The sequence below is a fragment of the Opisthocomus hoazin genome, chromosome 15, assembly GCF_030867145.1.
Source record: "Opisthocomus hoazin isolate bOpiHoa1 chromosome 15, bOpiHoa1.hap1, whole genome shotgun sequence".
Classification (NCBI taxonomy): Eukaryota; Metazoa; Chordata; class Aves; order Opisthocomiformes; family Opisthocomidae; genus Opisthocomus; species Opisthocomus hoazin.
Genome location: NC_134428.1, coordinates 14816269 through 14828680, shown reverse-complemented (window position 1 = coordinate 14828680; position 12412 = coordinate 14816269). Strand labels below are relative to the sequence as shown.

The 12412-nt window shown below is 56.4% G+C and overlaps 1 protein-coding gene across 1 annotated transcript in view; it reads right to left on the bottom strand.

The window, feature by feature from the left end:
• Positions 1-1717: 1717 nt before the first annotated feature.
• NTN3 (netrin 3) overlaps positions 1718-12412 on the bottom strand; it is a 34334-nt gene continuing 23639 nt past the window's right edge. The window contains exons 4-7 of the mRNA XM_075436459.1: positions 11987-12136; positions 10980-11033; positions 3411-3485; positions 1718-3141 (exon numbers count right to left, since the gene is read on the bottom strand). Of these exons, the coding sequence (XP_075292574.1) occupies positions 2813-3141; positions 3411-3485; positions 10980-11033; positions 11987-12136 (608 nt within the window). The 3' untranslated portion in view covers positions 1718-2812. The remainder of the gene's footprint in view (positions 3142-3410; positions 3486-10979; positions 11034-11986; positions 12137-12412) is intronic.

Below are 12412 nucleotides of genomic sequence, written 5' to 3'. Positions count from 1 at the left end.
CCACCTGCAGGGGTTTCCAGCTGGCTGTGCCAGGCAGAGAGAGAGGGAGAAGAAAGATTAATTCTTGCATTGGACTTCAGGGCGACACAAGCAGGGAAAGTCAGGAAAATGTCTTCTAGGCAGCAGCCTCAGTGAAGGTGAAGAGTGGCCTGCTCCAATCCTTCTGCCAGCTAAAGGGGGAGAGCTCCTCTCCTCAGCAGCAGCCCATGGGGTATGTGGTTGTCCTGCCCCAGTGCCTCTGATCTGCCCTAGCAGGGCACCCATGTGCACTGGGACACCAGCTGCGAACCATCCCTCCTCAGTAGTCCCGGCTGGCAGAGCTGAAATAAGAGGGGAGAGCCGGCTGGGAGGAGAAATTGAGAAATTCAACCACGATCACCAAAGTCCTCAAAGAGTTTTAGGTGCTCTGCTTCAAGGAAGAAGAAATCAGATGCCAAAGGCAACCCCGGAGCCTCCTGCCCTAGCAGGCTGTACAGAGTGCTTTTTGGGGAGCACAGACACATCACGCCTCTCCTGAAGAATGTACTTGCTTGGAGAAAAGCATGTGCCTTCTGTAGCCCTGCCCTAATGAGTATCTGTGCCCCAGGAGCAGTGGTGCCACCCTGGTCTTTTGTGGGCTCTGGCTGCTAAGAAGAGGGGCCAGCAAGTCCCCGCTCACCATGGGGTGATGCCAAACAACCCCTGGGGCCATGGGGATGACCCCGATGGGAGCGCTGGCTGTTCACAACCGAAGGGTGTTCCACCACTGACTCTTGCATGAGTTCCACCACTGTCGGGTGCATGAGGTCAGAGTGAGCCCAGAGCAAGGGCAGCAGCTCTGCTTCCTGGGCTCCTGGGTGCAAGCAGACATGGAAGCAAGAGGAGGGCTGGATGGCCCGTATACTTCAAGGGCCACCTCATGGCAGAGGCAGATAACCTATGACAACCAGAACAAGAGGAACCAGGGATGGGAGAGTCCCCTCAGCTCAGCTGGAGGAGGGAAGTAGTGGGTCTATGTCAGGAGTGTAGCACAGGACAACTCATCCAAGCCCAAGCAGTTCCACATAGACTTTCCCCCTCAGCTTCTGACTTCCCCCCCAGCTCTGCCCGTGCTCTGTGTAGGCACCCCAGCATCCATGGGACCTAAAAGAATGCACTGCAGGCCCCCTGCATCTCTGAAAAGCCACTTCTAGCTTTTCCAGCAGCTTCACCAATGCACCAAGCTCCCCAACTAGGGCACCTGCACATGTCCGCACAGGTACCTCGCAGTGCCTATGTCCTCACTCCTCAAAAATCCCCTGTCCTGAACCCTGACAGTGCTCCACCAGTCCCTTCAGCCGCAGGCTCCAGAACGACCCTGGGATGCTGGAGCCCAGAAGCACCAGACTACCCACAGGTTGGGGAGTCCATGCAAGGTGCCATGGGCTCAAAAGGACAAAGCATCATCCTAAAGCACTGGAAGACTGCGGTGTAGGCTACAATACCTCTCTGAGCCATTCAGTAAGCAAGGGAAAGTTTGTAGGGAAAGGAATATCTATTGTCAGATCACCTATTATTTCTACTCATATTTATTATGCCAAGACTGCTACAACCTCAACATGGGAAGATACTGATGGCTGTTTGAGCTGGAGACTAATACACAGTGAAGAAGAAATAAAAGACTAGAGGTGGGTCAATGAAAGCTCTTCTCTCTTCCTGCCACCTCTACCTTGTGCATCTCCTCAGACAACCTTGGCCACAGCAATACTTTCCAGGAGAGCGCACAGTCAGGCCAGCTCTGAAGGATGTACACCAAGGCAGATGGTCACTTGGTGTCAGCTCAACAGACACAGGTGGAATTATGGCAGTTGGTACTAACTGAGAATATAGGGACATAGACCTAGGTGGATGGACAATGATACATGACGGCTCTGGTCAGCCTGTCCACTCCAGCCCAGGTCCTGCTAGCAGGGTAGGCTATAGCCTTGGTGGGCATGGGAGGGGAAAATGGGGTCTCCAGGTCTTTGCCGCTGGGTCACCTGGGCTTTGCAGCAAGATAGGTAATGGCCAGGGGGTTGTGAAATCTGTCCGTTCCTCCCTGGTGGACAGAGCTCTGCCAGGTAACGGCCACCAACCCACTGCCAGGGCCTTACTCCTCCCCATGGCACTGCAGCATTGCATGAGTCCTGACCCAGGCGGCAGCGCTGGTCCATGTAAACCCGAGGTCACCAGAGAATCAGGTCTTGCAAAAGTTCATTTGCTCTTCCTGGTGGAGCTCATGGGGCTGGTCCCTCTGCAGCATTGGATGGTTTCCACTCAGCCTGCCCGTATACACATCGGGATGAAGGACAGAAGACTCTGACCTCCTGTTCCTACTGGGCAAGGAGCAGGGCAGAGGGAGGTCTGACAGCACCACATTTTCAGAGGGCGAGGAAGAGGCAAGCCCTAGACACTGGAGAAAGGAGAGCTGTCAACTCAGATGTCAACACCAGGCAGAAGATTTTGTTAAAGGGAAAAGTCTAGAAAATGAGCACTAAAAACAGCATACCTGGAGCAGGACACCAGCCCCCTTCAAGCTCCTTCAGGTGACAGTCACACACAGGATCTCGCTCTGCTTTGCTCCTCATTAAAGGTTTGTCATTACTGTGTTATTTTTAATACACACTTAAAAAGACCCACACGCACACCCACGCGTGCGCACGCACACACAAAAGGAAATCATTGCCAAAATATACACTATAGACAGAAGAGTCCGTTCACACTATATATATGTACAGAGTCTCTGGGCGCAGCCTGGCAGCACACAGCCGGGCTGGGGCTGAGCATGGGATGGGACGGGATGGATAGAAACCGCTTAGGGCTTCACACACTTTCCCTTCTTCTCCCGCCGCTGCAGTTTCCGAAGGCGGCGTGTCCAGGCGTCCCGCCACTGGATGACCAGGCTGTTCTTGTCGGCCATCAGTCCTGGCCGGTCGGTGGAGTTTTCGCTGATCCCCATGACCAAGTACTTCTTGCTGATCTGGATCTTGGGGCACTTGCAGGACAGGTCTTTCAGGTGGATCCACAAGAAGTTGTCGCCGCGCTTGACCCGCTCGTCGCGGCACTTGTAGACAGAGAGGATGTTGATGGTGAACTTGGCCCAACTGGCCACTGTCTCCATTTCCAGGATGTTCACTTGGACCACTGAGGGAAAAGACGGGGAGGCACAGTGATGGGGGATGCTTGCCCTGCTCCCCAAAGGAAGCTTTAGCGATGGGAACTGCTTGTCCCCAGCAGCCCTATCTGCCTCATCATACCTGTGGGAGGGATGATTTTGGGACCCCTCGGCTTGCCGAGTGCTTCCCATCCCCTGGGACGTCTGTATCTCTCCCACCCACAGCCAGCCTGTGGTCAGCCCTTGGCTGCCTCTGCAGCAAAGCGCAGTGGGGCTCAGGGAGGGAGGAGGTCCTTACCATAGTCTTTCTTGCAGTACTTCTTCATGTTAATCTTGTAGTTGCCCTTGGCTGGCTTGCAGTAGGAGTCACAGTCTGTGGAGGAAGAACAGAGGGTTGAGCACCGAGGGAACTGAAGCACGTTCGGTCCTGTCCCACCGCAAGGGAAGGGGGAACAAGGTGTAGGGGACAGCAACAAGAGCCAGCCTGGCAGAGGTGGTGGGTACTCCACCTCCCAGCACTCTCCACAAAGCTCCTGAGCCAGGAAGTGGGCTGCTGCTGCGGATGGGGGTCCAGAGAGTCCAGTTGCCCCCCTGGCAGCTCAAGTCCCAGCACGAACACTGACACCACATCAGCTGAGAAGAAAAACCAAGTGTCTTTGAGCCCATCAAGCAGACTGTGTCACTCCTGTGCTAATGGTGATGGTGTCCTGCAGGATGAATCAGCAGAGGGGTGGTGGAGGGAGCCTGGGACTCTCCTCTGGGATGCAGAGGGGGATCGCTGTGAGAAATGCAGGTGAGGTGATGGTGGTCACCACGGAGAGAGGGCAGGGGCCATGGCCAAGGAGAGTCAACCAGAACAGCTGTGGCCCTGAAAACCTGGGTGATGTGGGGAAGAGAAGGCTCAGCACCAACCCCACCACTGGCCCCACCGGGAAGGGACTCAATGGAAGGTCTGACCCTAGGCCAACGGGGTCGTGATCCTCAGGCCACCACCTGAGTCGCCACTCAGCTCTCAGGAGCCAGGGTGATGGGAAGCATCATCACGGGGCAGCCCCTCCAGAGACCTGTGCCTCGCCACTGTCCCTAAAGTGGGGAAGAGGGCTCAGGCGGAAGGGAGCAGGTGGATGAGGGAAGCAGCTCTGCTCTGCCAGGTTGCTCCTGCTGCGCGAGCATCCCCTCCTCAGACTGCTCCAGCATGTCTGGGGAGGCCACCAGGCTGTCCTCCACCCCATGCAGCATCCCTCCCTGCTGTCCCCCAGCCCTCCGAGAGACATACGTCCTCAAGGAGGCTTTTTTCTGTGCATTTCTAAAGACCCCAGATTTGCATCTCAAGCAGAGGCAGGGCAGGCAATGCCTCTTTCCTTCTCCCCAAAGGCTTTGATCCCAACAATTGCCTGAAGCAGCCCGGTTCTCATCCTTTCTTTCTCCCTGCCATCTTCCTTTGAACATCTCAATTTGTCTCTTTCCAGATGGCATGTTTTCACTAAGCCCGTCTTTCTTCTTTTCTCTCCCTCTTGCAGGTTCTCTCTACAGCTTGGCCCCATGTCCCGGGACAGAGCCAGCAGTCCCTGAAGTTGTCTTTGTTTGCGGGTTGCCACAGTGATCACTGGGGATGGAGGCGAGGGTCTGGGGAAAGATGGGAGAATAATAGCGCCCTGTGCCAAGGGGAGGAGGAGAAAATAGGGAAGAAAGAAGCCCAGGAGCGCGAACTCACCCCGGGCTCTGCTGCTCTCCTTTCTGCCCAGCTCCTTTTTACTGCTGACTTTGTGCCGCCTGTTCCAAATTTGTCATCGATAGAAGCGGCACAGCATGAAGGTAATTCTTGGCAGAGGGCAGTGAGCCCTGATTTTCAGCTCAGCCCCCCCCCCCGTGCTGCCCCTCTGCCCAGGCTGGCAGAACTGCCATGGGACAGCAGCGGTAGCTGCAGAGGGGGTACAGGTTCCCCCTGTGCAGGGTGGCTGCTGAGGCACTCAAGTGCTCTGCCGTGGTGCTAAAGGTGCCCCCATCCACAGCATGCCAGGTGTGTGCTCCAGCCCCATCCCAGACACCTCTGCATCCCTGGCATGTGCTCCAGCCCCATTCCAGACACCATTGCATCCCCAGGATGTGCTACAGCCCCATCCCGGACACCGCTGCATCCCTGGTATGTGCTACAGCCCCATCCCGGACATCACTGCATGTCTGGGATGTGCTACAGCCTCATCCCAGACACCGCTTCATCCCTGAGATACGCTGCAGCCCCATTCCAGACACTGCCCCATCATCTTGATACCTGAAGCAGACTCCAAAAGAGAGCTCCTGCCTTATTTTGGGGAGCGCCCAGGAGGATGGGTGCCCTTTTCCTTCCCAAGCAGAGCAGAGAAGTCTGTCCCTGTGCCCAAGCAACTGCTCTGGCATGGAGGGCCTACCAGGCACCTTTTGGGGATGGGTGCAGGGCATGCCCCTCCACATCCACCGCAGGGTCCAGCCTAGGTCCCAGCCCCGTGTGAGCCTTCAGTGAAGATTCAGAACTGTGTGGGTTTGTGGTGCCACCACTGCTGGAGCTGGGAGCCGTGCCACCACAGCAGTTTGCCAGCACCACTGCAGCAGTTTGCCAGTACCATGCTATACAGGGCCAGGTGGTAAACGGAGGTGGCCGATGGGCACAGAAACGATCCTGCAGCTGGCATTGGTCACAGCTCTGCCATGGGCCTGCCCGTGGGCACTGGGTATCATGGCAGAGGAGGCTGGCACAAATCAGGGTGTCTGGCAGGAGGATGGCCAGGGTGGATGCCACACGCTGCTGAGCCCACGAGTGGTGGGGTGATGGGTGGTGGTACTGGGTTGCAAGGAAGCCTCAGCCAACCTGCCACCTCCCTCACTCGGCGATGGGGAAGTAAGCAAAGGAAGAAAAACAGAAAGAAAACCAGTAACTACCCTGGTCTCCTGCTCATGATGAACATCGTAAAACTGTGATTCAAAAGAGCCAGAAAATAGTGTTGGGAATTAACAATTTGGGATTAGCTAGGGAATTTTTTTAACCTCGGCTTTGTGATTAGGAACATTCCTCAAATATAAAATCAATTCCTATTCAATTTGTTTAAGCAACTTGGGAAGGAAAACAAAGATCAAGTAACTCAAAGCATTTCCCTTCCTTGCCTTTGAGCATGTGGTCTCCACCACCAGGCATGGGGCGGGCATGGGTGCTGTGGCTGGGGATGTGGGCAGATGAGGGTGCCAGGGCTGTGCCCAGCTCGGTGTCCACCCATGGGGCAGCTGGGTCCTGCCCACACCTCCATAAATCATCTCTCCCTGGGCACCCTATCCTGTCCCCACAGGGTCCCCCCGCAGCAGGGCTCTGCTTGGGGTCGCAGACCCCCACTCCTCACTGGGACACGGCTATGGACCACGGCCCCATCCTCCCACGCCCACCGGGATGCTGCGTGCCACATGGTGGCTCTTCCCACAGGCAGGCCCCAGGGAGCCTGGCCGCAGCTCTGCCTGCCCTGCCAGCCTGGCTGGGCAGGACACGCTCTGTCCACCCCACAAAACCATCAGGAGAAGCTAGATGGCCATTGGAGAAGCCACTTCAGGAGCACCTCTTCCCTGGCAGCTCCCAGAGCATCCCCCACCTTCCACCCCTTATAAACTTCCACACATGCTGCAGGGTAGTGGGAAGCAGATCAAGTTCAGCCTCTGCCTGCAGCCGCCCTCCTGCTCACCCCTCCTGCTGCCCACTGAATCCGCTGCCTGCTGGTGCTGGTCTGGCACCGGCGCACGGTGCAGACAGCAGCACCCCAGCATGGGCAACACCTTCGCTGCTGCCGGCAGGGAGCCAGCACGCGGGAGGGATGGACAGAGCGGGGCAAGCACCGGGCGATGCTGCACAGATGCGGGAGGAGGCGGGTGGCAACTGGTGAGCCCAGCGTGGGCATCCCCTGACTCCGTGGGGAGAGCATGTCTGAGAGGCAGCAAGTTTGCACATCTGGTTTACTTCTCCTCATCTTCAAAAAAAGAAGGAATATTTTGTTTTAAGAGAGATGTAACTTAATTAGGTGTTATGGCTGCAAATCTTTTACTGCTGACTTTGAATTCCGCTAAAGCCCTGTTTTGCGCTCCACAAGTTTTGTTAATTCTGCTAACGGGGAACAAGGACTTTTTTTTTTCCACTAAGTGGAAAATATTTTAAGATAATAATAATAAAAATTATGAGAAGTGGACCCAGGACGTTTCACTGCCCAGCCAGTTGGCTGCTCCGGCAGAGAGATCAAAGCCAGACCTCAAAGGCTCCAGAGGATTGGAAAGGCAGGAGAAAGGTGGGAAGAACGATGTGGAGGATGGCAATATCAGCAAAAGGCTCAGACGCACCCGAGAACAGGACCCCAGCAGGGAGGAGTATGGGGAGAGGGGGGCAAGCCCAGCACCTGAGCACGGCGGCCCCGAACAATGTCCCCCTGTTCCCGCAGCCTGGCACCTGCTGCCAGCAGCAGGGAGGGAGGTGGGGAAATGGGGGAAGAAGCGGCTCAGAGGCTGCCTGGGGTGGGAGGACCATGGGGCAATGGGGGGCTGAGAGCCCCCTGAGGGAGAGACCTGCTTGTGGAAGAGCTAGGAGGTTCCTAGGGGAGAGGGGTGCAGGCAACAGGGCAGGTTGCAGGCAGCAGGCAGGGTGGAGGCAGGGCACCCCACGCAGAGCTGGGTAGGGCAGGATCACTTGCACCATCGCTGATCCCCCTCAGCAAACGGGGCAGCAGGGTCCCCACCAGGTCCCCTGCTTCTGCGGCGCAGACTCTGGGCAGAGGCGAGCTACTTTGCATTAAAGGTATTTGAGCTAGAAGCCAGAAATCTTAAAACAACAAACCCACAGATAAAACTAGAGGCAGTTTAAGGCAGACCTGCTCCACTAAAACAAAGTAAACGTCCAGGTCTCCAGCAAGTGCCATTTATTTTTACACAGCTGAAAATATCAGACATCACTCTAAGACAGCTCCTATTTATAAAGCACTGGAGGGCAGTCACCTTGATTAACTCTGCTCCATGTGTCACTCCCTGCTTGCAATAAAAATGTCCAAGTCCCCCTTTCCCCTCCCCTTTTTTTACTTTGCACAAAGCCTGGTGTTCCCAGCTCCCTCCCTTGCAGCAGGCAGGGCAGGCAGAAGCAGAGGTGGTGGCTATCTGCCCTTTCCCGTGCAGTGTCCCCAGCAGTGACACTGTCACAGACAGCTCAGCTCTTATGGTCACCCCATCGTGCAAGACGCACACTCCACTGAGGACCAGCTCTCCTCCCCTGCCACAACATGGGGTGAAACCTCTGCCAGATCCACAGAGGGTTGCTCGACTCACGTCCCAGTATCACCTCCCATTTCCTGAAGCCTCTGCGGAGCAGCGTCGGGAGGCCTGAAACATGCCCGTGGGCGCTGGGTGGACGCTGGACTGTGCAGTACTCCCAGCCTCTGCATAAATACGTGTGAACTGCGTGCGTATGGGAGCCAGCACCGCTCCATGAGGAGCCAAGCTACCAGCCTCCTTCCATGTGTCTTGGCCCTCCGTCCCCACCTGCATGCTTTACTCCTTCCATAGCTCTGTACCTTCACACCACTTGTTCCAGTCCCCCTCTTACAGCCACTGAGTGTGTGCGTGTAGCTGCAGGGGCCATGCAGGAAGAGATTCCCAAAAGGCTGAGGAGCACATCACAGGCATACACCAGCTTGGGAAGGGGCTGTTGGCATTTTCTACCTCTAAGGCCCGGTGGCTGTGGGAAGGAGAGCTGAGGAGAAGGATGCACGCAGGGCACTGGGTCTCCAAGGAGCATGCAAGCTCCCCCAGGATGGACAGACCCCAAACAGGGCATGGGAAAACTCCTCATTAAATACGAGCATGGGGAGCTGGAGGTGTCCCTGCTCTCTTCCCAGGACCATGTGCTATGGGATGGAGTGGAGGATGGTGCAGGATGTCTCTTCCCCAACACTGGCATGCAGGAGAAGACCGAGGTTTTGGAGACTGCAAGGTGAAGGGTGGCCTAAGGAGGAAAAGGGCTGCTTCTTTCCCTAGCTTCTCCCCCTTGACCCGGCTTGGGATCCCTACAGAGGGATAGACAGCATGATGGCTAAGAACAGACACACTACAGTGCCAACAGGACTGTGGACGGAGAGGAGCAGAGAGGAAAGCCCTGCTATGGCCCCCTCCAACACATGGCCGTGCGTGCCTCTGAAGAGCTGGCCTGGCATTGGCACAGCCCTTCCGCTCCCACCTCTGGTGACTACCACGTAGGGCACAGAGGTGCCAAGAAGATGGAGGAGATGGCAGAAAGGTGTCTGACAGAAGAGTGATGGTCGAGGAGGAGACGCAAAGCAGCTGCTTTACCTGTCTGCCATGGCATCTGCCGGGCCACATCCTGCAGCTCTGGGGAGGGCTGAGCATGGTGGTGGCATAGGGTCCAGAGGCTGGCGCAGCACTGTGTGGTGCTATCGGCATGTGCCATGTCAGGGTGAGAGCTGAGGACACCTTGGTGGGGTCCTGGCAGCCCTGGCCAGGCTGGAAGCGGGACCCTAACCCACCAGTGCAGGCAGCATCCATGTACCTGCCAGTGTCCAGCCCCAGCCAAGTCTCTGCAAGAGCGCGAGCAAACTTGCAGCCTGCGTGGAGACACAAGCCTTGCTGCTCCAGCCTGGGGAAGCCAGGGTGACTTTCAAGGAACGCTAAGGACAGCAGCAGAAATGCCTCCCTCACCCCTGCAAAGCCTGCAGCCTGCTGCCAGAGCTGTCCACTTCTCCCACTGGGTGACAGCAGCAGTGACATAGAAACATAGAGTCATAGAATCCTTAGGGCTGGAAAAGACCTCTAAGATCATGAAGTCCAACCACATACACATCACCACCATTTCCAGAAGTGCCATATCTACACATTTTTTGAACATCTCCAGGGATGGTGACTCCACCGCTTCCCTGGGCAGCCTGTTCCAATGCTTCACAACTCTTTCAGTAAAGAAATCTTTCCTAATATGTAATCTAATCCTTCCCTGATGCAATTTGAGGCCATTTCCTCTCGTCCTATCACTAGTTACTTGGGAGAAGAGACCAACACCCACCTCACTACAATTTTTTTTCAGGTAGTTGTAGAGAGCAATAAGGTCCCCCCTCAGCCTCCTCTTCTCCAGACTAAACAGCCCCAATTCCCTCAGCCACTCCTCATAAGACTTGTGCTCCAGACCCTTCACCAGCTTCGTTGCCCTTCTCTGGACACTCTTCAGCAATTCAATGTTCTTCTTGTACTGAGGGGCCCAAAACATCAATCCTCCCACGGTCCCATCAGCCCACAGAGCTGGGACAAGAAGCTCAGACCCAGACATTTCACTCCGCCAGACCCAGATGGGGTGAGCCCGGTGTCACCCATGTCCCAGGGGAGAGCTGGCAGCCCACGCCCCGGCACAGGGGCTCCTGAGCCTGCCTGCAGCCGGCTGCCTGCTGGATCCCCACTGCCCTGGCACTGCTCAGAGACTCGAGGCCCTGTGGAGGTAAGAGGCACCAAGGAGAAACCTCTTGCACCAGCACCAATAAAAGGAGACTAAAAGAAGCCAGCCCCTGAGCCATAGGCGCCACACACCACAGCCCCTGCCAGAACCTGCCAAGGGGCAGCAAGGCCCTGGCAAGATGCATCCCTGCTTTCGTCCTCAGAGAGAGTGGAAAAATCCTTTCCATGAGAAAGCTCCATCAAGTCCCTTTCCAGAAATACATAGGATTTCACATCTCAGTCACTTTTTCACAAAAATTGTTCACCAAAATTTTTCACCATTAGTCTTTCTCCCTGGTGCGCTGGGTAGAGGGGAGGTGGGATGGGACATCTCTGGGCAGGGCTGGGGCCGTGGGCTTGGCCCAGGACACGGAGCACTTACCTGCAGGTGCCTCTGTGCTGGTGACCAGGGAGGTGGGGTTGATGGCAGGGATCTCTGGAAGAGAAAGCGAGAGATGTCTTAAGCAAAGGGGTCCCCAGCTCTGGGGTGACACCTGGACAAAAGACCTCTGCAAGTGGGGCGCAGAGGGGATTTTGTGGGTCACCTTCAGCAACTTGCTAAGAAAGATGGATGAGATGAGTCTGACCTGAATATCATAGCCCATTAAATAGACCCAGAAATGCCCAAACTAAGCTCAGTAAATTGGGACAGGCTGAGATGCTACAACCCCCAAGGGCAGCAAGTCACTGCTGCAGAGGACACATGCTCCAGGGATGGACAGACAAATGGGTGCTCAGCTGATCTGAGCGTGCTGCAGGCTGTACAGCACAGGGATAAGCATAGGCAAAGACAACAGTTTCTCAGGACTCCTGGCAACAAAACCTGGGGGAAATTCTGTCCTAGCCCCAAATGTGGGGAACAGAGGGAGAGGAGTCAGCCCTGCCAGTGCACCCCCACTGCCACCACTCCAGAAGCGCCAGCAGATGCTGCAGGGTGGGAAGTTGTTCCTCTGCTGCTTGGATCAAATTCAGACCCACTGAAACAATAATCATGGTTTTACGTGACCACAGGATGTGGCCTTGCCCCAGACCTAACCACACTCAGGGCTCAGCTGGGTGAGGAAGGCACCTTACCGCAGCTGAAGACACGTCCCAGCAGAGCTGTTTCAGCCAGCTGGAAGCACTAATCTAAGCAGTCCTTCAGACCCTCCTGCACTGGTGGATGTGAAGCACGGCTGCCCCCAGAAGGTGACCCAGCCGTCCTAACTCGACCACTACCAGGAGAACATCCATAAGGATGGACACCCTCATCTCAGCCTCCCACCCACCACAAGTCACCCACACACAGGTGGGGGGCCAGGAGGCACCCACTGGAGCCAGCCCAAGGAGAGCATCCCCCAGCACCCGGTGGGGCTCCCCGAGCGCAGGGCAGGGTGCAGCGGCACTCACTGATGCAGGGGGCCACCGGCGAGCGGCTCTGCTGGTAGCCCTTGGCACAGCGGTTGCACGTGAGGCCGGTTACGCCATCCTTGCATGGGCACTGCCCTGTCGTCTGGTTGCAGGTCTTGCCGGCTGCGCCAACGGGGTGGCAGTCGCAAGCTGGGTGGGAAAGAGAGAAAAGGTTACATGAGAGGTGATGCACAAATCCCAAACTGGACCCAACGTGCCACCCCTGGAGAGCAGAGAAGGAGGTGGGTCCTTCCAGTGCACCGGCGGAAAACAGCCGCTGGGGCTGCACAGCCAGCACCCATGGGTCCAGACTGTGGCCCCACATGTGCTGTAGCAACATGGGCAAGAGGGCGAGCGGCAAAGGGCTTGGCCAGGGTACAGCCTCCACTGACAGGGATGCTCAGGATGAGGCCCTGGAGACCCCGC